Source organism: Aquila chrysaetos, chromosome 12 (genome assembly GCF_900496995.4).
Source record: "Aquila chrysaetos chrysaetos chromosome 12, bAquChr1.4, whole genome shotgun sequence".
Lineage (NCBI taxonomy): Eukaryota > Metazoa > Chordata > Aves > Accipitriformes > Accipitridae > Aquila > Aquila chrysaetos.
Genome location: NC_044015.1, coordinates 29679440 through 29705615, shown reverse-complemented (window position 1 = coordinate 29705615; position 26176 = coordinate 29679440). Strand labels below are relative to the sequence as shown.

Below are 26176 nucleotides of genomic sequence, written 5' to 3'. Positions count from 1 at the left end.
ATCAAACAACTAAACATTAGCTAATAATTTTAAGGCTAGTTAGTGAGCCACTTCATATGTTATCCTGAGTTTGGATGGTATTATTTTAAAAAAAAAATCAGGCTGGGATAAGCAGTAGATCTTTGTTCTTAAACCAGCACAACACTAACAGTGCACTCCAGTGCCAAAGTATCTCCTCTAACTGTTGCCAAATAAATGGGCTTATATCCTTACCATGGACTAACCATATGTCATTTTGGAACTCTTAGATGAAGCCCTGAAAAGCATGAACTCAAAATCAAGAGGTCATGTTTGCTGAAATACGTGCACATTATGACTCAGTACGTGATCATCACAAATCATGATATGTTTGGGTCCATTCTCTTCCCTTCCCTGAGGAACAATAAGCCGATCGATGTACGATAAGATGACTTAAAGACGATGTAAGGAATTTACCAGTATGGGCTAACTTCCCACAGCTCTTCCTGAGCGTTTGGCATATAAGCAAAAACAAAAACACAAGGGAGAATGTTTAGCTATCTTCTCCAAAGAGCTCAAAAGGTAAACTACTTGGCCAGCTAACAAGTTTCCTACACTTTTCACAACAACTGGATTAATATCCAGCTGGCTAGACCAGTTACACCATTTCCCAGATGGTGTCTTATACAGTAGAAACCACTGTTAATTTTTTTATGACTTCTTTTTAACATCAATTCATTTTCTGCTTTACAGAATAGAGTTCTAAAGTGCTGTCTGAATGAACTGGCTAGAAAAAGATACTTAATCAATAGAGAACTTGCATATTCTTCTATAACAAGATTTATTTTTAAGTTATCTGTATCCCATGATCAGAAGGTATTAAATTACAGGACAGAATTTCATTCCCATGGTAGTAAATGAATCTTGAATCTTAGTCACTGAATCAATTCTGTTAACAACACAAAATCTGTCAAGTGTGGGCTGTTTAGAGTGAATTCTACTACACATCTAGCAGCCAGGCTAACACCATCCTCTGTAGACAGAGGGTGGCATAAAACTTTTGAGCAGCTGCTCCTTTTACAGAAATGAATCAAAGACAACGTGTTCTGTAAGTGGTGGCTCTTAGATCACTGACACAGCATGTCAGGATTTACAGCTACAAGGCACCAAAGCATAATGTACTATTACAATGAAACTAGTATGGGAACATGTATAAAGGGTTAATAGAGTAAATAAAATATGGTTACTTTTTATGTAGTCTCACCAGTGTATACATCTAACTGTTACAGAGGCATTTTCATAGAATTTGTCATAGGTTATCTGGTGGTTTTTTTTTTTTCCTCCTGCCTCATACCTGAAAGCTACAATTAATATTTACCTAAGATATAATTAACTCCAAAACCTGATGTATTTGGACATACATTACTCTGGAATCTAAGCAGATATACAGAGAGATTACTCTCTGCAGTGTTTGTGAGTGCATGGATAGAATTTTAACTGTTTAATCACCTTTGCAAAATAATATCAATGGCTGCCTTTCCCCATCTGCAAAGTGTCTCCTATTCATTAAGGTCATTTTAGAAGCTTCCTACTATCATTTTTCATGTGCAAATACTTCATTCTATTGAAATGAATATTAAATGAATACTTTATTCATTTTTCAATCATTAAAAAAAAAAATCTGGCTAATTTTGGTTAATGTTTTCTGTAGCCAGCAAACCACTTCCACAGAGGACAATCCTTGAAGTGTTACACAGCTACATTTAATAATGGCAAAAAGACCCTCCCCTCAAAGCTGCTTCCCAGAGAAACAGCAGGAGAACAAAAAGCATTTGGAGAACGCTAGACAAAACAAATCAGTTTTGAAACTGTTAACATCATTAGCATATTCATGAACGTTGAATATTCTACTTACTAAGTCATTCATATTTGTCTGACTGGCTGGATGAATTTCTTCCAAGAACTCTAGCACATAGAATGTGTATCTGTCCATAAGATGAACGCCAATCCCAAGATCAGGTTGATGCTTAAAAACAACACACAGCAGTTATTGAGCATTTGCAGGACAGAACTCAGTATTTAGGAGAGGGAACAGAATGTAATAGCATGTTACAAAAGTTAAGCATGGTTTTTTGTTCTTAGGCAAAGAAAATTACTAGCCATGAAGAAACGTATTGTTGACAGGCTGAATAATACAGTTTATCTTCATTTTTCTGGACTATATCCTGGTAATCTCTGTGTTTGCAAAAAAGCAGGGAACCCCTTCTTCTTAATGGTCCAGTACAGATTTGTGGGCTGTCCAAAGCTTCTTTGGACTTGGAAAACAGGGCTGAGAGAGACAGGTTCAGGTAATCCTGACCTGCTGGTTTTGATCTGGCTAGGATCTCTCTCCTATCACTCCTTCTGCAACTCAGCTGGGATATAATTACAAAACGTGAAAGGTAGTGGATACTTCTTTTGTGCATCATGTGTAAGAAGTCCTAGACTGAATATTCCCCACAAATCTCCCAGCAGTCTTCCCATAAAATTTCTTCCTATCCTAGGCAATGCATAAATTGGCCAGCAAGCACAGAAATCCATTGTTAGTCTGGTTCTTTGGGACAGGGCACAAAAACAAGCAGGAAAAGCGCACTTAAAAAGTTTTTTCAAAACCACACTTTGTAACTAAATACCTTACACACCCAGCAATTAGAAGGGAAATTTTTAGTTAAAATTCAATAGGACCTATGCTTTTAGCTCAGGTACTTCAAAAATTGTCTTCAGGATCACAAAAATCTACTTACTGATAAAGAATCTTCTCCTACTTGGCTGCTAGCCAAGGCCATTATATTAGGTGAATAAAATCGTTCATACATGGATGCTCCTTGACAAGTATCAATAATAAACAACAATTCATTGTACCTGAAAGAAATAAACAGCCTCCTTACCCATCTCTCTTTAAACAACATATACATACTTTGCTTTTTAGTTACCAGGATAGCTGCTAGGAACCTAAGGAACAGAAGAGTTCACACTGATTGATTGTAATATGTGAGTTTAGTCAAAGCAATACATTTAAGCAGCTGTAACTGCAGGAAGCTGAAAACAAAAATTAAAACTCTTCTTTCTGAATGCAAACTTTCATGCAATTTTATGGACAAGGATAGTATCACTGCTGAAGGTAAGCAAGGTCTACCGCTAAGACTTCAGACGTATTCATGAAAGATGGTATTTAACCTCTAAATAACGCTTTTTTCTTACCTTCTTTTCTGCCACATTTGTTCAAAGGCATCAGCAAGTTCTACATTTGTGATTTCTTCAGAATCTTGAAATTTTAGGAAACCATTTCCACCATGGCCTGACAGAAAAATCAGAAGTTAGGCAGGTATGTAAGTTAAAGGAAGATATTCAGCCCAGTGGACCATTTCTCTAAAAAAAGGCAAACACAATTCTTTCTCCAAACAGACTCCAGCAAAAGAAAATATTAGTACAGTAAGAACAGTACACATACATCATTTAAACTGAAAACTATACTTGCTAAGTACTGCCTTCCAGGTTTTTTTTCTTGATTAGTATGACATGCTAAAAAAAGAAAAAAAATCATTTTATTTGTTTGGACTCCTGATGGGATTTCATGCTTTCAAACAGGCCCATCCAACTGAATGACAAACATCAATAAACTATACAGAAACCTGTTATTACCTGTCATATATATCAGAATATTGCTTCTGTCATCAGAAAGAAGACGTTTAGATCGCGGTGTGCTTGGTGGGATTCTTCCCGTTAATACACGCAAGAAATTTTCAACAGTAACCTATGAATAGAAGGATAAAGTAATTTTCTAAAGAGAAAAATATTGATTAACAACTCTAGGCTGGGTTACATAAATTCAATAGTGGAACACTAAAATATGTAGTGTATCTAAGCAGATGTAATATTGCATGGTATAAACTGCATAAACAGACATTTTCCGTTTAAGGTTTTACTGCAGGTTCACAATCATATGGTACCTTTCACTTTATTCCACTAACATCAGCCTGTTGCTTTATTATATCCAGTAAGTCTACTACCATTATTATCTCTAAATACACTTTCATTGATCTAAAAGCTGTCAGCGTATAGCTTTATTCTGCCAAAGCTGCCCATGTACTCACAAAATGCTCCAACATTAATGTGTGTTACCATGGAAAAGTAAAAGTTTACATTTCCTCTGCAACTCAGGAAAGGAAAAACAAGATCAATTTCAGTTCTCTAAGTCTTTGAGTAATCAGGTAAGACCCATCTGGATGGTGATTGCAAAACATCCTATTAAACACCACTTCCTCTTCATGCAGATGTACACAGCTCAAATGCTAGCAACAAATCCATACTCAGGAAAAAATATCATAAAATCATAGAATGGTTTAGGTTGGAAGGGACCTTAAAGATCATCTAGTTCCAACACCCCTGCTATGGGCAGGGACACCTTCCACTAGACCAGGTTGCTCAAAGCCCCATCCAACCTGGCCTTGAACACTTCCAGGGATGGGGCAGCCACAACCTCTCTGGGCAGCCTGTTCCACTGCCTCACCACCCTCAAAGTCAAGAATGTCTTCCTTACCTCTAATCTAAATCTACCCTCTTTCAGTTTAAAACCGTTACTCCTTGTCCTGACACTATACTCCCTGTTAAAGAGTCCCTCCCCATCTTTCCTGTAGACCCCCTTTAGGTACTGGGAGGCTGCTCTAAGGTCTCCCCAGAGCCTTCTCTTCTCCAGGCTGAACAACGCCAACTCTCTCAGCCTGCCTTCATAGGAGAGGTTCTTCAGCCCTCTGATCATCTTCATGGCCCTCCTCTGGACCTGCTCAAGCAGGTCCATGTCATTCTTACACTCCCACAGTACTGAACACAGTACTCCAGGTGGGGTCTTACCAGAGTGGAGCAGAGGGGGGGGAATCTCCTCCCTCAACCTGCTGGTCACACTTCTTTTGATGCAACCCAGGATACGGTTGGCTTTCTGGGCTGTGAGTGCACATTGCTGGTTCATACTCAGTTTTTCATCCACTAATACCCCCAAGTGCTTCTCCGTGGGGCTGCTCTCAACCCACTCACCGCCCAGCCTGTATTTATGCTTGCGATTGCCCCGACCCATGTGCAGGAGCTTGCACTTGGCCTTGTTGAACTTCACGAGGCTCACACAGGCCCACCTCTCAAGGTCCCTCTGAATGGCATCCCTTCCCTCCAGTGCATCGACCGCACCACACAGCTTGGTGTCCTCAGCCAACTTGCTGAGGGTGCACTGAATCCCACTGTCCGTGTCGCCAACAAAGATGTTAAAGATGATATATGTTAAAGATGTTACGTGATAAAAAGAACATATCTCTATTTCAGTGTTGTATCTTCACTTCTTTATACAAAGCTTCAGAGAAATAAGACATCTACTATATACTTAAATATGCTCCTATAAAACTTTAGTAATGATTATATAGCACTATGAAACCATGCAATTGATGTCCAATTTAAGATCAACTGGTGCAGACACTGTCTGTTTGAAGGCATATTACCCAAAAATGAAAAGGTGATAGAATGCAGATTTCTATATAGTAATTACTGTACAGTAATGATTAGGTTATGGCTTTTGTTTTATTTTGATAGAAGCATATGCTTAAAATTAGAAATTTAAGTAGGTCTCCCTAAAAACCATTTCACTTGCACGCCAAAAGTTTCACAGTGGTGTTAAGTGTTTGCAAGATGAGACACTGAACAGCCACTTCCAAAGAAGAGAAATTTCAGTAATATGTGTGTATTCCTAATACATAAAAGGAGTTCCACATATCCTTTTCACTGTGGAGATTCCATTATTTAAAATAACCAATACACAACATGTTTCTAGTATAATAAACTTCAAATACAAAACCAAGTATCAAGGTGGGGAGGGATGTGTGTTTTAAACCTATGAGTTCATAATAAAAGCCCAGCCCAAAACCAGTAATGTGAATAGAAAGACTTCCTCAGACTTCACAGATGTTGCATAAATCTTAAGACCAACACTAAAAACAAAGACTCAGTGACTTAATTAAAGTGCAGTCACCTCATAGCTTCTGTAATCCACTTCCACATCATCTCCATAGACATTTAGCTCCATGTTTTTATGACTAAACACAGTAGCTGGTTTGGGATTTCTGGGATTACATGCCATATCATCTGCCAGCATCAGGACAATGTGACTATGGAAAATAAGACAAAAACATTTCAGGCATTCTACTTTCACATAACAGTCAAACAGAAATTATAACACTGCCCCACAATTACAACAGCTTATAACATTAAGAAGATTCCTGGAATTGTAAGTGAAACTTTTCTTAGTTATACCCTATTTACTTATGAACATCGTCACTATTATAAAGATACCACACATGGAAATGCAGCTAGCTGTTATTCATCTACAGGATTAAGTTAGGCCAAAAATGAGCACGAGAGTAGTTGACATTAGCAACTTTATGGTACAGACTTGCCTAGACCTAGGCTGGCAGCACTCTTTATAAAAGAATCTGAGGATTTTTATGGGGCACTAAATCATTTCATGCAGCTCCACAGAAGAAATCCCAGCCTGTCTGCACCTTCTCAGACAGATCAATTAAAAACATTATGACAATTTTTAATTAAATTTGAGGAGCTCCTGAACATTTCTCAAACCATTATACTAAATCTGATACACTACTGTGTGATTATCTGTGTCAATGGAATTTTCCTGAAGAACACAAGTGCACTGGCACCAGACATTTTGTCTTCTTCATAGTACCAAGAAAAAAAAAACAACCCAGCATTTCACAGTACCAAGAAAAAAAAAAAAACCCAGCACATTATAAAGCTCTTCCAACTTGCACGCAGCCAAAGATCTGTATTTCACCTGGCAGGGTCAGGCTTGGGTCAAAATGTGAAATAACAAGTCGTCACTGGAGACTGTTAGCACTAGGAAGAATGTGCCAGAGATGTCTGGAACAAGGTGAAGTCAGTCCTTCCCTCAGATAACCTTGTCTTGGATATAGTTTCCCCTGGACTGTGATCTTTGTGTTCTCCCAAACAATGCTTACAAAGGGAAAGCTCTGTATCCTGCAAAGAATGCTGCTAATTCAGACTCTCAGGCACACAGTTATAAATTAAACTATGTCCTGTTATTTAAACACCATTCCTGTGCTTGTCATAGTTCACCTACATGTCTGCATGAGCACTTTAAGAGTAAAGTTATTAAGTGCTGATATGCTCCACATTGCACAAGGCGGGGGGGGGAGAAAAGAGAGAGAAATGCTGTCCAAAATAACACAAGCATAAATCCTCAAAAATAATCAAAGTTATTTCAATGGGAATAAAATGCTGCCATAAATATGAAGCTGTAATGACAGAAGCAGGGGAGGACAACTACAGAAGAGAAATCAAGGGTTTTCTTCTCCACACATGCACAGCAGTACAAAACTATGTTTATAAAAGAGTATCATTAAAAGGGAATTAGTTGGAAGCAAGTGTTGAACGTGTGCTTTGTGGATTTACTGAGATTGTCAGGTGTACATCAACTTTTTGTATTATACTTAGAATATACCACACTAAGCCATCACTAGGCCTACAGTTTAGCACTGTATTGTTGCTAGGAATGCATCTATTAAAAAAAATTAATAATCACGCACACTCATTAAAAGGTTCTGCATAGTAGCAGCACAAATATGCAAAGTTTGTATACTGTATGGCATTCTTAAAAGCATATGAAATATCCCTTGGTTAAACAGAACCACTGTGTACAAGTGGTTCATACACACAGCAAAACAATCTAGGTGTTAAATTGCAGCTTAACTGTTAAACCAAAGTAATCTAACCATATGTTTTATTAATGCTATTTTCACAATGTAAAACTTATACTGCATAATGATTCCAGGAATCAAAAAGAATTTCTGGATTCATTTTGGCTTTGTTTCATTTTAGCAAAACTTTTCTTTTACGAATTGGAGCATTGTGCCCACATGTCAACAAACCAGAGCAACTTACAGTTATAAAACCACAAATCATTTTCCTAGTGACTTCTGTTGTCGGAGGACAAATCTATTTAAATCACTAAATTGACACAGTTCCATTCAAAATGAGGCTATGCACAAACCCCTCCAAAAAAACCAACCCCAAGAATCATGGTAAATGTTTCTTTTTAAGATGTGATTTGGGGCAGGAGGGGGTTCGGTCTTATCAATATTTTGAATGAAGTTTTGCAGTAAAGAAATAAAAACAGAGGAAGAAGTTTGTCTAAGGGAGAAACGCACTCAAATCCATGTAAAAATTGCTGCAAATTTGAAAAAAATATGCGTGCTCTGTCTCTTCAGGTCTCCTCCGATGTCTTACTTTTGAACTTAGTCTAAAGCATTGCTGGCTTTTTGAGATTAATTTCCAGACCCTTGGGTATGGGCAAGAAATGGATTAGGCTATAATCAGAACAACAGAAATCCCCAGCCATGCTATAGTTTTTGCAGTATTTCTAAAACTGCCACCTATTTTGACCTTAACAGTGAAGACGGATGGATGCAGAGAAGAAAGTTCTCAGGTAAGGGCAGAACTAGTGAAAGAATTTCTAAGATAGTGCCTAGGGCACCTATGCTTCAAAGGCTATACAGGAGAGAAGACATGCTTCTGAATGAGATGTGCCAAAAACTGCCACATTTCTGTGGCTTTCAGCCCACAGTGCTTAGGCAGTACATTCCCCTAGATTTACAGCCCCCAAATGCTTCCAAAAATTAGGTTTCAACATCCCCTCTTTCAAAAACTGAGAAGTCATTCTTTTCTTTTTAAAAATAAACACAGTAAACAGCATGATACTGCCACTGAGTCACAGCTGAGTGGAAGCTAAGTGGGACTCCAGATACTACAGTTTTGGACTTGGACAAAAAAATGCCATACAACTTTAATCCAGCAGAATATGCATTTTACAGTGATGAAGCAGGCCATACTTCCTTAGGCAGACATGCTGCAGAAACTCCCAGTCCTCTAAACTAACATTAAAAACCAGGACCACCAGGATTTCCATAGGAGCCTATGGATACATATAGCCCATTATTCAGTGGATGCTGGTGCCTAAAATTCATTTCCACAGTTCTGGTACAAGTAAATTGCATTCCAAAACAGCTGGATGGAACTGTGCTAATACCTCTAGAACTTCCACTAGGAATACAACTAAAAGACACTTCAGAACAGTTTGTTCACCTTCCCAATCCTGTTGTTAAAGAAGGGATACTATTTTAACCATCATGCTATCACTAGAGAAGGATAATTTGCATGGACAAAGCTTCTGGCTTCTCTAAAAACATCATGCAAAATGGATTTTTCAAGGCTACTTTCAATAGGTAGGAGCTGCTTTGTTCAGAGCCTTTAGTTTAGAGACTCTAAACTAGTTGCAGACTTGGAAGTCTCACATTTTAGTACAGTTAGGGTTACTAACATCTCCACACTTAAAAGGAAATTACAGCAAAAGCTGTCTCTCAGAGTAGTATTGTCATTGCTGAATCCATTTATCAATTTTCACATTATGCTTTCACCAATTTACTAAGTGGTACATTTTAGTGGCCAGATAGCTCCTCATGTTTTTACTCTAATTAGCCTATTCCAGCTGAAAGTTTTATTATATAACTTGTTGCTTTTCCTTTTGAACAATATTGCCGCACTTTTCAATACACTGATGTGATCACATCCTTCATTTTTACTTTTATCCAGTTAAACTGGGAAGAGAAATGTCTTTTTATACTGCTTCAGACAACAAGAGAACTTTTATAGCACATCTGCAAGGAACTGTATTCACCAAGATTCCCTCACCTATCAGGGATGCCCAGCCTCTTGACACTTCTATATACTGAAAGAGTATTTGCCACATGACGATAATTAAACCAGAATCGAGATGTACACACCTTGGGGGGGGAAAAAAAAGCATATTAAATAGTGTAAAAGATAAAAATTGACCCGGCACATTGCATCAGAAGACCGTGATTACAGGAATATCAACAAACTAATAACAAATCAGAAAGAACATAGCAACACCAAGAAACTCGTGATATAAGCTATATAAATCTTCGTTGTACCAAAGCAACAAATACTGAAAATGTTAAAAAAAAAGAAAATCTTAACATACTGACTCATGAAAAAATTGTCAGGAAACCCAACTAAGTATAGAAAGTGGCACTTTAGGGAATAATTCAGCAATAGTAAGTGGATAAGCTAAATTTTTTCATTTGCTTTCTTCCTATCAAATGGAAGAAAAATCAAAGGAAGAGTTCTCATCTAAATAGCAAACCCATTCTGGGAGCATTCTTGCACAAAGGCATACGTGAATTCATGCAGAAGTGACACCGGGGAAAATACACTGAGGATGTTTGCATTTAAGGAGTCAAATATAATAAAGTAAGAGTTAAGTGAGCTCTAACCAAAATCTGAACACAGATTCTCAAAAATCTCAAAGGACTTCAGGCTCTACTGTTCTAACAGGCGAAGAAGGGTTGGGGATCATCCACTCCTGTACTTAAACTATTCCCTAGGTCAGATATTATTTAATCTGTCCTCAAAAACCTCAAACCAATGAGATTTCAAAAACCTTCAGAGGCAATCTGCTGTAGTTTCCTACTAGCCTTATTGTTGTCCTTGTGTTTAACTTCAGTTCACTACTTTTTGTTTGTTCCACACCAAGGACAGCAATTCTCCTTTGGAGACAAATTACCTTGGCTTTTACAAGTCTCTCATACAGACAACGGAAGAAGCATTTTAGAAGACATTACTTTAAAACCACAAAAATAGAGAAGCAGGAACAAGCATTTAAGACAGTTTTTTAATTTTTCAGCTTTACATGTACAGCTCTAATTTAAATACAAACATCTTTAAGTTACATTATGTAGCATCCTTTTCTCTAGCCTTATCATAAAAAGAAATGAGTAGTAGCTTAAATAATAACAAAAATTCAGCCTCAAAACACGCCCTTGTGTCTCAATCATCCTGTCAGTTAGGAATTTCAAAAAAGCCCATGGGAATCAGTCCATGAGATCATTTGCTTTTCAGCAAGACTTAAATCTCTGAAAACTAACTGTGGCCAATCTAGCTGTGACATTTCAAGGTATTATCATCTGCCCCTTTCCTCTATTACCTCCCTTACAACACAGTGGAAAATATGTCTATGTTTTAAATATAGTTATTCACACCGCAGCATATTAATTCAAAGTACTGACGAGGTGGAATTGCAGTACGACCCCAGGCCTGAAGTGCCTGACAGCAGTAAAACCCTCCCTATTTTACTGCTCAAAAAATTAGTAGCAATTGTTGTAAAGTTTAATCATGAACGACTGAAAAAAGATAACCAGCAGAGAATCTGTTGAGGACAGAAAGTATAGCTCCTTGGACCTAATTTTGCACCTTCTTTGTGTGTTTTTATGGGTACTAATACAAGCACCTATTTGTTAATAGTATTAAAGTAGTACTTGATGTTTTAATAGTTTCAAGTTTGCACATTGTAGAATATAAAAATTATTCCTTTTAATTTTAATTACTGTTAAATTTCCTTTTATATTGCTTAATTTTAGTATCTAGAAAACAAACAGCTGCTACTGAGTAATTACAATAGTGTTCTGAAACAAATTAGTCATTAAGACCTGAATTGTGATTAAGAACCAATTGTGCAGCATGATTCAAAGCTAATAAAAGATTCTCGGGAAAGAAAAAAAATTAGAATAAGAACAGTTGATCTAAACATTATGTTGCCCGAATTTATTTTGTTCTAAGCCTGTTATCACAAGTTAACAGATTGAGTAAGAACAGAAATCAGAAATAAATTGTACCTCACTGGTCAAAGAGATATACTTCTCTGATACCACAATTACACTTTTGTTCAATATGCAGTATGGTGATTTAACTGTTTTAATGCTGTCAGAACTTTTGTTTTATGAATCCTGCCATGTAGCTAGACACTTTTAAGTGCTTGAAATGCAGTCATACTGAAAAGACTATTTTGTTATCATGTAACAAATTTGCAGGCACAATTTCAAATTTATTCATTTCCAAGTCTTTATCTTTCCACTTCCTTCAAATGGACAGAATTCTTGAGTGACTGTTGCAATTACAGCTCCTGATGAAAAACTGTCAACTTTATTGGAAGAAAACAACCTGGATGACACTTACCAAAACTGCCCAGTTATTTGTATGTCCACTTCTAAAGAACTGTTCTGCTTGATCCTGAAAGATGGAGAAGATATTAGATGTTTTTCAGCAATAAGAAAGAGATGACCACTTGTAGTTTTGTTGTTTCCACAAAACAGTGTTTAATGCATCTGTTCACCACACCTTAACACTGAATAAACCTTACAAAATCTTCAAGAGAGGTAGTTTTTCTTATTCTGTCTTGCACATTTCATGGAAGTTAATTGCTCCAAATCTTTCCCTGAAACTTGCTAAATAACAAAGGAGAAAGAACTATTAGTCACTTGCAGCTTAGTTAAAACAAAAAGCCCACATATCTCTATTCCAAAGGACACTCCAAGAACAAAATAAAATGATTTATTGACCTACAGTTTCTTCCTTAAAGAGAAAAGGGGCTTGGATTAATTTCTGTTTTCATTGCTCCTCTCATCTTTTCAAAAGCAGGTTAAGTGAATCTGCAATTTTAACCCATTTTAAATCCAAGGTGGTTACATTTATCTTCCAAAATCAGGAGCTATGACAACAACAACCTTCTCTATAATCTGTGTTATCCATAGTTCCCACTGTGCTTTGCAGAGGAGAGGGCCCTTCTTCTTTAAAAGATAGCATAAATCAGGACACAGAAAGGGGATAAGACTTCCCAGAGGTAAGGGAATGAGTCTATCACACGACAAGAATCCACACTCACTGATTCTTAATCAGACTCTGTTAACTCTCTGAGGGGTACTGGGCTGATGCCTGTGGTCTCACACAAAACACACAGTAACGTAAAGAGCATTTGTTAAAATATATGTGTAGCATACTGTACTTCAAGTAGCAAACAATTTGCAGTTTAATTAGAAATCCAAAGACTCTAAAGTATTTCTATTGGCTATTTTTTGTTCTATTTGTAACTAATTTCAAGTATAACAATTTGTTAATAAAGCAGAATTCAAATGCAAACAACACTCCAGATGTAGTGTGGGCACTGTGCAAAAACCGTAATTACTGAGATATGAAATTAGTCCCACTTGAAAAAAAATACTCACTCCTTCCGTGTGTAAATGCCTCACACCTGTGAGAAGGGCAGGTGGCAATCAGGCCCAGGTGAGCCCGGGCAGCTCGACCACCCGCGAAACCGCCCAGCACCCCACCCCGGTTTTGAACTGAAGAAACTCTCCTCACACATAACTTGGCCAGCAAACGTCCGGAAAAGGAACATAAAACACCGACTCTTGAAAGTTACATTGCGCAGCCAAAGAGCAACCGAGTTTCAGAAATCTACAAACGTATTAAAAGACAGGTTTGTTTGGCTTTTGGTTTTTTTTAACTTAAAACAGTTTAAACGAGTTATACGCGCCTGACGAGCCCCGCCGTCTCTGGGACGTACTGCATTACAGCTTACAGAACGCCAAACGCCCGAGGCCGGGCGGGCGGCCGCCAGCCGCCCCACGCGTTACGCCCACGGGGCCGAGCGGAGCGAGGCGGGGCCGGCGAAGGGTCCGCCCGCCCGGGGAAGAGGGCGCGGCGCGGCGCACCGTCCGCTCCTCCGTTCGCGAGGGCCGCTCACGGACTGCGCCCGCCGAAGCCAACACAACCCCTCCCAGAGCGCCACGGGGCAGCTCCAGCGGCGCGACCCCCAGAGCGGCGGCGGGGCGGACAGCCCAGGGGCGGCGGGCGCGGGCGGAGGGGAGGAGATGGGGGGAACGCTGGCGCGGCCCAGCGCCGCCCGCCCTCTCTCCCCGCCGGCCGTTCCCGCCACTCTCCGTACCTGGATGCCGCTGGCGAGCGCTGCGCCGCAGCACCCTAGGAGCAGGGCTGCGGCGGCGCGGGCCCAGCGGGCGGCGGGCACCGCGTCCGCCATCTTACCCCGCCTCCTCCGCAAGGCTCCGGCCGCCGCACTGCCGGAAGGGGGGAATTGGCCTCTGCGCATGCTCCGCGCCGCCGCCTCAGGGCGGGGAGCGGGGCCGTCGCCTGCCGGTGTTGCGTCGTGCCCGTCGCCTTTCGTTCGCTGCCGGCGCAGTGGCTCGTAGGGGCCTCTCGGCGCTTGGAGGGGTAGTGCCACTGCTCTGAGCCACGCCAGGCGCCTAGTCACGTACTGGAGTTCCCTCGGCCTTGCCAGACGCTGGAGAACTTGCTTTAAATTCGATTTTTACAGAGCTGAGGCAGCAATGGTAGCAGATCTAACTATGGCCTTGAGCATACGTGTTTGCCGTGGCTCTGTCAAGAGGTGTAAAGCAGCCCTACCCTGACCTCGTCCATCCTTCGGACAGACCCGGCTGGCAGGAGAAAACACTGGCCTCGCATCTCGCTTTCAGCTTGGGAGGCTCCTGGGGGTGTAACAGCAGCCGTTTCTCTCGGCCGCCTGCCTAAACCACGCTTGAATTGCTGGGCTTTGTTGAATTTACCAGGAGGGCAGGGTGGGGGCCGTGCCGAGCTGTGGGCTGAGGGTGGCCTCAGGCCTTGGTGGCTGCAGGACAGAGCTGTCATGGAGAGCAAAGGGGAGAGCTGGGGAGAGGGACCACCCTTGGTGGGGAGGAGAGGGTGATCTGAAAGTAGATCTGTTGTCAAGATGCCTTGCTATAGCCTCACTTGTGGCGCATACATCCCTCAGTCGATGAATCGTCAGATTTTTATTTCAATCTATTGAACTGCTTGGTATGATTCTTTTATTTCCACTAACTCATCCTGTCACCACCTTTGTCCAGCTGCCTGATGGCTTCGATTAGTGGAGATTCAGAATCTGCCCTGAACCATGGAAGCTATTTCCTGCTCTGTGTACTTGTCATCAGTGATAACTGTCTCGGACAGGAGCATATTTCCATGTATTGATGTTGGTTTGCTGTTTGCAAGCATAACTGGTTTCCTCGATAAAAATAATCACCTGTAATTAGGTTGCCTTTTCTTTTTGTGCCTAAAGCTAATGAACTTACTCCCTTTTGAAGACTATAGTCACCAGCTCCTATTGTGCCTGAACATGTCTCCTGTGTGAGCCTTTTATGAACCTGAAAAGTGCTATGGGTGTGTGTGTCCCTTGGTGCCTGCTTGTAAGCTGTGCTGTTTTTCTTCTTGGTCCAGAAAACTAAATGAATTTAAGACTAGGGCCAAGCTTAAGCTTTTTCCTTGCCATTTCAAATGCTTCCACTTAGGTCTCTGATGTGTTCAAGATGTGTCAGTAATTCTAAAGGATAGGCAGCTTTCAGAGCATGTACTCATGCAGTTTTATAAACTGGTGAGTTGATTTCATGCACTTTGACTTGGACAGCTCCTCATTACCTTTCAGTTCCCATGTGGAGTTTGTCAGATAACATGCGACAGAAGGTCTCAACCTTTGAACTTTTTTCTGTTAAGCTTAGTTCTTTGCTCTTTGCATTTATTACAAATATTCATCCTTTGGTATCATGCGTTTTGGTCAACAGCTTTCCCATAGAAATGTCATCAGCTGTATCCTGATGATGCATCTTTGAACCAGGCATAATGATGTACCTCATGCTGATGTTCCTACCAAATGAAAAGTTAGGTCAAATATTACTGAAAGGTAACTTCAGCTTACCAAGAAACATTCCTAACATGAGAAATAATGAACATCTTTTCTGTGAAAAAAAATTAAAAACATCCTATTCACTTAAAACCTCCTGAATCTTCTGAGATTTGTATCACAGGTGACCTTAATTTTGTCATTCTCCAGAATACTTGACTTTGTAGTTTCAATATTCTTTTAAGGTCACTGTGTATGATTTGCTACATAAGAAAAAAGGAAATGGAAAAAAAATCCCCAAATTTCTGTTATGTAGCATTGGAATGATGTAAACATAGGTTATGACCTATGGACTGTAGAAGCAGACATCGGCTACTTGTGCTGAGCAATTAAGAACTGTAGCAAATTTTCCTTACGTGAAAGATCACTTGTAGGGGATGAGACATTTAAAATACTAGGCTTCACCAATAGTCAGAACAGTTTAAGCACACTTGTCCAGTCAATATTGCTGCTATTTCTCATGGGTTATATGTAGATGGTTCTGCAATCTACAGGAAGGTTTAGCTGGCTCTTGATGTAAAAGCATAGCTGCAAACTCATCAGTCTTGTGTCACATGCTGTCTGCTGCAGCATGTGAGCAACGCTTGGATCAACTACAGTCACACTGCAGATGCTACTCTGATTGTAGGTGTTCAGGTCATATTGCTGCCTTTCCATCCCAGGGCAGAGACAGCACTGAGTTAGGGCAAACTCAGTTTCACAAGCTTATTGGAATATTCCAAAAGAATGGTCATAATTCCCTCTGATTTCTATGCTGCGTAATACAGTGCATAGTTCACTTTTTTAGGTCTGTCTCTGGTTTGCCTTCTGGATTCCCTTAGCCTGCTGGAGTGTATTTTGTAATGGATCTATTTCTTCTTCTACTTCTGCCTTTTATTTCTTTACAGTCTCAGTCTTTCATGGGCTTTAGTATTCATCAGACACGCATGAGTGTGCCAGTGCTTCAGGCATTATTCCTGGAGGTGGTATCACTTCCTTTTTTTCTCCCCAGTGAGACAGTACCAAAATCTTTGCCTTTGTTTTTTTCATCTTTATTCCCTTAGGCAGCTCTCAATACAGACTTGGTGTTTGTTTCTGTGCCTGTAGAGGATTTTTTTTGTCTAGAAATTAAGCTCTATGCTGTCTGCTTCTGTTTCTTTGTTCTGCTTTGTTTTCATGCTAATCACAGTATTTTTCATGCTCTGAGTCTCTTTAGCTTGACCTTTGCCACAATGTTTCTTGTACCTCATGCTGAGTAATTAGAAAGGACACCAAATGTGTATCCCAAAATGCTTTGTAATTAAAACAACTCTTTAAAAAGCTGCTGTAACTGCAGCTGGTACTCCCATTGGTGCACATCTTGGTGCCCTTCCAGATTCTTTCCTCCTCCAGCAGGTTGCTGAGGCCCTAATCCTGTAATCTATACCCTCTAGAAATTGCCCTCTAAGAGCCATCTGTCAGCTCGCTCCTGTCCAGCATGGAGAAAACAAACCTAGCCTTCCTCTGAGGAGGAGCAGCAATCCCAAGTGTAACCCCATAAGCTCCGAAGACAGGCATTTGTGCCTGCTAGCGTCTACCTGACACTTTTTGACCACAACCTTTTTTTTTTCTATACCAAAAATACCAATTAAATATCTTTAATTTTGTTGGTATGAACCTTGATTATATTACCTATATGTATCATAGTGTATCTCTTCCTTCTTCTATACTCTTGATCCTTGTTCTGTGTTTCTTTTCCTGTTTTTATCAGACTTGCATGTCCTGACTGATAATTTTATGCTGTAGAAGATAAAGAAATATATCTTCGGCTGTATTTATGATGCTTCCAAAAGCAAAATGAAAAGGAACTCTTGCAATGAAGTAAGTCAACAGGACTGATTCTTGGGGAATCATCAATAATAGCTCAACCATATTAGCTCACTAAAAAAATTCAGATTTATTACTTTCTTCATTTTGACTGTCAATACAATAGATTAAAAAATTTTTACTGACCGAACAAGTCTACTACAGTTTGGTATCTGAGCTGATAAAATGGCTATCTTCAAATATGGAACATGAATGAAACAACAGTAATCAAGTTAATGATTGATCTTATTCATTTGGGGTTTTTTCCATTTCTGTTACTGGAAGACTGGCTTGACTACGGAATTTTTGTACTTTGAAAAGATGTACAATAGCAAAGTAATACTGATAAAAAAATATGCAAAAAGAATATGATGAGAGTAATAGATACAGAACGTCCAAAGGAAAATAACTTGAAAAAAGTCTTGCTTCTAATATTATCGAGCTGAAACAATTGTACTGAACTGTGTTTATCAATAGATTCTTTTTGAACACTGGCTAAATACATTAGAACCTACACTTCTGTTCATCCATAGCATCAGGTTGCTTACCTGTACATCAGAAACAGACTAGACAATATTTTTTACTGTTATTTACAAAGTGAGATTATAGACATAATTTTTTACAGTGCTTTTTGAGGTCAGAATAGAACACAGGCAAAAACCTTGAAAGCTACAATGAAATTCAGTTGACATTTGTTCTTAATGAATTAATAATCTACCTTGTATCAGTTCTGTCGTTAATGACGCAAATATCACCAGGAGTGGAGTTTCCATAATGTTGAATTGTGTAGTAATCCAGTATTTCATCTTCAGAAGACATGAGGTTACAAACCATTCCAACAGCTTATCCTGTTGGTAAAGTAAGTAAAATATGAGAAAACAAAACATGAAAAAACAGTGGCAGCCTGTTTACATAGTTAGTTAGGTATAATGGCAGTCATGAAATATGAATGCACATCACATTTGGTCTCAGTGCATCCATATTTTTCTCAATAGAAAACAATGCTGAAAACTTGTCAAAACATTCTCATTTATTAAAATTACAAAGTATGTGAAAAATACAGCAGTAAAAAAAAAGTTATCTTTTTAAAATTACCTTCTCCATTGTATTTTTCCATTAATATTTCAAAAGGGTTCATTCTCAGATAGAAAATTCATGGGCTGCTTAATTAGGAACAAGGTAAGAATCTTAATTAAATTGCCCTAAATAAAGCTCAGTTTATAACCATAGTTTTCAGTCTTGATTTCAAGCAGTGGATATAACACATTGTGTCTTAGAATCATTAAGAAGTCATCATTTTTATTCCCCTACTACTTCTGACATCTCTATGATAAATCTGTCGTGTCACAAACACACCAACTATTTGAATGACTCAGGAAAGTCCTCCCTGTAATGATTGAGCTGAAGTAGTCTCAGCTCTGCTGGTTAAAATAACTAAAGTAAAGGGCCATATTGCTGATGGACTAATTTTAGCTCCCAAACCACTAAAGCTTTTGTGTGTATTCTTAGACTACTCTACAGCCTGCAATCTAAGTATATCCTTTTGTCTTCCAAGTAATTTTCTTCATTTGCAAGCAAGGGTTTTTTTACTCCACTGAGGACTACTCATCAGCTGTATGAGAAAACAAACACAAAAGTTTTGAAAATTAAAGGCTGAATGCACATCAGCTTTACCTGAAAAAAAATTAGATTTAGTATTATGAAAATTGTATTAGAAATAAGATCTACAGTGAGCACTGAGTCAACTTTAAAAAAGGTTACTCATACACCAAGTACAATAACATTGATTAACATTACATATTTGAACAGTGACTAAAACTGAATGCAGTAAATTGCCAGGAGAGGTTATGTAGATCACTCTGTGATGAGTACTGAAATGTTGTTAGAACTGATTAGTGGAAGATTGCACTCGAGAAGCAAAATTTAAGACAAATACAAAAACAGGCCATTAAGAAATTTAAAGAAATATTTTCAACCAAAGGAATAATTTAATTTTTAAAAATGTAAATATGCATGATTATTTTTGTTTTTCCAGGAGTTATGGGATAGAGTAGATCAAAACACCCCCAAAAATTTTTAGACAAAAGCTCGCTTGTACTTTTTGGAGTAGCTGCTAGGCTGTGAATGAAAGTGGCAGTGGATCAGCAAACCTTAATAATTTCCCTGACTACTCAAGCTGTGTAAACCAGAGTGTTGGGTTCCCTGTTCAGTTTCAGTTAGCAGGATACTGTAAAAGCTGCTATGTTTCAGGTGGAAAGTACTCATGCTGAACTAAGCATGGAGTATCCTTCAGCATACTATAAATTCTGACTCCATGCTCTGTGAAATTAAAAGTACGTATTACTTTGAGCGTATTTACTGGAAACTGTTCCCAAGTAGAAATGCCAGAATGACTTCATAAATTGAAATTGTAATGCTTGGGAGCCAGATTTTGCTATGATTTATAAAAATGCAGTCTTGTTGAAATTTCCTTCTGTGCAGAAGGTCAGTAAAAGGCCTTTCACCATTACAGTGCTGGCACTCAGTGCAAGGTGGAATTTTACTTAAAAAATTAAATGGGCTATTACTAAGCAGAAAGTCTAGATGAAACCAAATAACACATTCAGCAAGAAAGTAAACTGGTGACTAGGCAATCCCCCAAATACTTTCTTTCTTAAAAGCCAAATGGTGTGGACTAAATTGACCAGGATATTGTGCAAACTGAGGACAACTGTCCACATGAGAATGCATTCAGTTATGAAATCAATGGAAGTTTTTCTGTATTGTTCTGCAACTCTCTCATGAATAAAAAAAATCCAAACGCTTTCTTTTTACCTGTCTTTATCTTTGTGTTAAGGGGTGTATCATGATGAGATTTTTCTAACTGAAAGAGACCATCAAGAAAAAGTCCTAGTGATAACAGGAATTATTAATAGATGAATATGTGCCTGTTGTTTCTATGTATCTGTGCTGTTCTATGACCTGAACTAATTGTTTTAGCTGCTAAATATATATTACATGAAAATGTAAAAGCTATGTTTACTGCAGTTAATGATCTTTTACATTTTTAAGATAGGCATTCAAATTTACATGTTCATTCGAGGTGATTGATTTTTATATGGAGAAAAGACACCAATCACTCAATCAGTTTCAACTAATCAGTGCCTTAATGGATGCATTTGTAAAAGTATTATCTCAGTGAAAATCACCTTCCTGCACTTTAACTCTGATAGTTCTCAAGGATTTCCTTAAACAAAATTTCTCTCATTATAACATTATGTAAATGCTGGGGAAAAAAAATCTTGCACTTTGGCTGCATGTTCATATTAAATATATATCTCAAGAAAATAATATATATGTATTTACCAGGTACAGAAATGTATGCTCTATTTTTATGGACTGCAAGAATTCCAGATTGAAGTTTCACATACAGTACCTTAAAAAGAACAAATTAAGATTATCCTTTTCAGAATAATGACATCAAAATCATTATATGAGGTCAAGGGTACCTAACTGTACTTGCTACTTAGCTTTGGAATAAAGATGATAATCATTTTACTTTGTTAAATATAAAAACAATAAATGCTTTGCGTCTGTAAAGCACCTCTTACTGAAGCATCTCAAAGCATTCCGTGTTAATTTAATGTCATCTTGAAACTGGGATACTTCAAACCCTATTCAGAAATTTTGGGTGTTGCTACATGTATATGTATATTCATTTTTGCTTTTTCATCTGATTCTGTTTGCCTGCATATTTCCACAAGATAAGGAAAACAATTTCAATTTTTTTGATTGTTATATATTACCATATTATGAGAAGCATTTTTAATACAGATTCTATTCCATGGATGCATTTTTATCACAAGATTCTAAAAGAGTATTTAAAATTAAGGAGGCTGAACATATTTTGCCTGCCTTATATCCTCATCTAGGAACCTGGACAGTATAAACCATCTTTTCCATTTCCTCCAGTAATTCTATATCTAGTTATGATGATCTAAATTTGTCATATTGGTTTTCAAATCCTTTTGTGAAATAAATTCATCCATTAGGCTATTTATCTGCTCAGAATTCTAGAAACCAAATGTATTTTCTCTCTCAGAGGAGATCTTCATAGGTTCATAAATAAGAATTTTGTTTTGGAAGGGGAGTATGTCTGTGTGTGCATTAGTAATAGTGAATGATAAAATCAGTCTTTTTCCCAGAAATTGCTCATAACGCTGTTTCCATAAAAGAAGTCAGCTAGGAAAGCTGTATGGTCTACCTCTACAAGTCATGATTCTCTTTTCCCTAGCCCAGAGGCTGAGGGAATAAAAAGTTTCAGCAGAAAGCCAGGAAAATGTAGCAGAATATCATTAATTGTCAGTCAACTTATACAGAACAATAAAATGGCAGCTACACTACTGGGTAATTTAAAAAATTCTGTCCAAAACTGATGTGGAGGTGATTTAGCTGTATAATGTAGACAAAGAAGTAATTTAAGAGATCTTTGAATATTCAAATCTTTTCCAAATAGTACTAACTCAGCTCTAAGCCAGCAACAAAAGAAACAGTAAAGACTATAGCAAAATGCCTGAATCCGATCCATTTGTTATACAGAATATACCCACTACAGGGAAAAAAAAAAAAATTACTTGCTTGGCGTTATTGCTAGTAAATTCATTTCTGATTTATCAGATACAAAGTATTCAAACACATGGTAAAGTTAATAACATCTTAGTTTCTCACTGTCCCAGTGTAGTCTGAGAGCTGTGAAAGATATTTTTAAGACTGCAAACTTCGAGACAGCCATACTTTCAAATTTTTTAGTAAATCAGGACAAGGAACATATGAGTGATTCCAGTTTTATAAGATAACTTGAATAAAAGGAAATAAAAGATACTGGCAAGGCTTGCTTCATGAATCCCCTAAGATCCAGAATATACAAGGAAAAACATTTGAAGAAGTAAGGGATCACTTTTTCAAATACACAAGAGTCAAAATAATATTTAATTTTCTCTTTTCCTGAACATCTATGAATAAATATGAAAGCCACAGAGTTTGTCACTTGTACAGCTGTGTCATTTTATAGTAATCTGCCTCCTGAGACAAGCTCACATAGGACCAGAACTTTGTAAGGACTTCTCCTGAAAACAGCTGTCCTTAACAAGCTTCTCCTGAACCCTGCCTTGTGTCATGACTCCAACACCCAGCCAGGGCTTATTTGCTTTCCAGAACACAATTGCCTCATCTCTTAAGAGATATTAGTAAGACAGGGCCAAGGGTCCTGTTCAGCACTGCAGTTGAACAACTACTCAGTTTTATTGGATAGCATGACAGGAAAAAAAAAGTCTTGGTGATTCAAGAAGTGCTGATGATTATTAGTAATTTCAAATGTTAAAAACTCTTCAGCATCAGGCTCTACCCAATATCAGGCTAAACTCTTTTCTTCCATTTAGCCAAAAGTTTTCAACCCATGCTTTGTTGAATCCGAGTTCAAGTTCAACCATCATATGACAGTTTCATCAACTGTTCTGTTATCTTTGCTAATAAGCCATCTGGCAGGGTGTCATCTTCTACTGAAAACAGGTGTTTGTTCCAATTCTCATTTGTTATACTGTCAAGAAAGCATTCATTGAAGTTGGTGACTAAATTCAGGCAATGTTCCTGTACGTCAGCAGAAAGTCAGGATGAATTTCGAATTAACATTTAAACATTTCCATGGTTAAAACATTTGCCAATTTCTCTCATGTCTCTCAACTCATCTCATTGTATCTCAAGATGCAATTTCTTTACTTGCCCTTGTTCTATATTCTGATTTTTATCTCATTATTATTAATATGCATATTTTAATCTCTCTATATTGCGTTCTATTCATTGCGATGCAAGAACAAAAGGATGAGTTCAGGAACCTTAGATCATTGAAAAATGACTTATGTCAATCAAAACTAAAATTCCCCCCACAAAAAAATTTGTTCCTTGCTATAGAATTCAGAGTTGTGAGTCAATACCTGCCTAAGTTACAGCCTTCCTGTGTTTAGAAAAGAGGGTTTGGACAGTCATTTCCCACTTTATTATGAAATATGAAAAACAAACAGAGCTTTAGCTCTAAAGAAACTAAGTTCTTTAAAATGAAACAACAAACACCAGTGGCTAACCAACATTTTGACAGCTACTTCTTTGTTGCGAATACTGAATACACATGAATATGGAAATAGGTGACTCTTTTTAGCAGAACACTAGTTATTGCCATGATCACTCTCAACAAGAGCACGTGCCAACGTTATTCCATTGTGAATCCTAATTATAAAAAAATTGCCACGTCACAGAACAAGATTTTTTTTCTTAACATTTATTTTATTCTTTGGCATACATGTACAGCCTGACCAAAATTAATAGTACTTTTGTTTGACTACAGTGAAACAAAAATCTGTATTTGTAAATTTCCTGTGGGCCCTCTCCTACTTGAAAAAAAGCCCAGTTGGGAATCCTTCTTGACCCTAGGTAAAAAAAAAATTATATCAAACTAACTTGCACCTTTTTCCCTATGACTTGACATCACAATGTGTTGTGCCACTGTAAAGATACAAGTATCAAAAAGTGTTGAAGGTTTCTCAGTGTGAGCAATCTCTGAAATCATGGTATGACTCTTCTAAGCTCTTCATATAGGAAGTTGGTATTACTTTCAATTCATTTAGCTTTCTATTAAAAAAAAATAAATCAAGAGGCTTATCTTTTCAAGAGCTGTACTTTGTATCAAGGTGATTTTTAAGGAGGGAAGATTTTCACTGTATGGCTGAATAACAGGTTATAGAAATAATGTCGTAAGGCACCGGTCCATTATACCACTGAAATAAAACTCAATTGATAAGTAGCAGGGACTCATACTTTCTGACAATCTTATGCTCCATAGCATTCCCAAGACGAAGTCTAATAGCTGTGCTTGAATTCTTTTCTATTCCCCCCACCACTGCCCACAAGTAATTATTCAGTTCAAGCCTATTTTATTAACTGAATTTTGCTGTGTTTCTTTGTGTTGTTTGTTTTTTTTTTTCTACAGCTACCTGAATTTCCTTAGTTCATAAAGAGTAAATGAGATAAACAGAAATTGCCTTCTGTCAGTATCTATTTGGGGACAATTCATAGATTAGAACCTTAAAATCTGTGGCTGGACCCTTAGGATGAAAAGGCAAGGAAATTAAGACTTTACTGGAAAAAAAATAGTACAGCATTTTTAAGTCATTGAAAATTCAGTTTCAAATGATTTGGAGTATTTATTAATCAGTTACTGAAGAAAGGTAACTGAGGAAAATAAAATAATCCTCCCCAAAAGCAATTTCTATAACACTGGGGCGGGGGGCGGAATTTCAGTTTAAGTGACATAAAATAAAAGCAAAAAGCATCGAGAAGCTGTAATGGATCAGACTGCAAGTCTGGGTAAGCCGCCAGACTGTGTTCTCACCAGTAGTGACCAGCCATCTTAGGGACTGAGTTAAGAACAAGGAAAACCTCAACAGGATCTCCTGCCTTCCATCTCGCAGAGGCTTAAGGAGTTCCTGAGGTGGTAACCTTGAATTCATTAAGTTATATAATGCCTGTACAATATCCTCATACTATCTAATTATTATGAGCCAGATCAAGGATAAAGACTTAAATAGAAAAATATGCATGAAAACTGGGAATTATTTAAGAAATGCTAAAAAACCAGCCAAAACACTAACAAACTATGACTGAAAAAAAAAGAAGACAGCACTGATTAAAAAGCAATTTGGCCTGAAAATAAAGATACGTAAGAATAAGAAAAACATCTATTACAAATACTAGAAGCTGCAAGAAATATATGCAGGAGATTTAAGAAATGTAAAAAAATGAGAAGGGAAATAAAATTATGTAAAACCCAGTGGTCAGACTGGCGGAACAGCATTTTAAAAGAGCTGGTTTTCTGAATAGAAGAAAGAAAAGGATGCTAACAATATTATTGGAATATGGTTGCATAGATATAACAAAACCAATTGGAAGACTTCATTAAATATTTCTGTTCTGTATATAGAGAAATAATCAGATGATGTAATTATACCATAGGATGATGATGAAACATTCTCCATTACAACTGTAGTTGGGAAAGTTTTATAAATAGTAGCCACTAAAAACAACTGAATAAATCTGCATATTTGGATAAGTTGTATCGGAGTTTTAAAACTGCTGGAAAGGACATTTCAGGCCTCTAAGAACCCTTGAAATATTTGCATGCTGGGAATATGTTAGACCAGTACTTTAAAAGGGTGGTGGCGTAGGGAATTATAGGCCTGTCTGTCTAACACGGAACTTAGTGGAAAAACAGAACTGATAAGAACATACTGGAATATAGTTTATATGGAATGTAATTAATGCTAGTCAATGCTAGTTTTTGAAAAATAGTTCCTCTCAGATCTATCCACAGATACTTGATCAAGAAGGTTCGTTTTGGCTGATGAAGAAAAAAGTGCTGATCTGATGGCATTTATTTAGTGCTGCAGGATATTTTGTTTAGGAAACCTGAATGAAACAAAATTAATGCACATATATTTAATGACTAATTGACTGGTCTCAAAAATGAAGTGTAAATGGAATATATTAAGTGAGTTTCTGGTTTGGTCCCATGGGAACTGTGTTTTGGCCATATGCTGTATTACAGTTTTATCGATTACCAAAAAAAAAAAAAAAAAAAAAAAAAAAAATCACTGGTACCACTGGCAGATAACAAAGACCAGGGAAGTG

General features: G+C 37.8%; 1 protein-coding gene across 1 annotated transcript in view; it reads right to left on the bottom strand.

Moving 5' to 3' along the window:
- PIGK (phosphatidylinositol glycan anchor biosynthesis class K) overlaps positions 1-14047 on the bottom strand; it is a 74376-nt gene extending 60329 nt beyond the window's left edge. The window contains exons 1-8 of the mRNA XM_030032010.1: positions 13871-14047; positions 12103-12156; positions 9760-9851; positions 6008-6143; positions 3640-3751; positions 3199-3295; positions 2742-2859; positions 1874-1984 (exon numbers count right to left, since the gene is read on the bottom strand). Coding sequence (XP_029887870.1) covers positions 1874-1984; positions 2742-2859; positions 3199-3295; positions 3640-3751; positions 6008-6143; positions 9760-9851; positions 12103-12156; positions 13871-14032 — 882 coding nt within the window. The 5' untranslated portion in view covers positions 14033-14047. The remainder of the gene's footprint in view (positions 1-1873; positions 1985-2741; positions 2860-3198; positions 3296-3639; positions 3752-6007; positions 6144-9759; positions 9852-12102; positions 12157-13870) is intronic.
- Positions 14048-26176: the final 12129 nt, after the last annotated feature.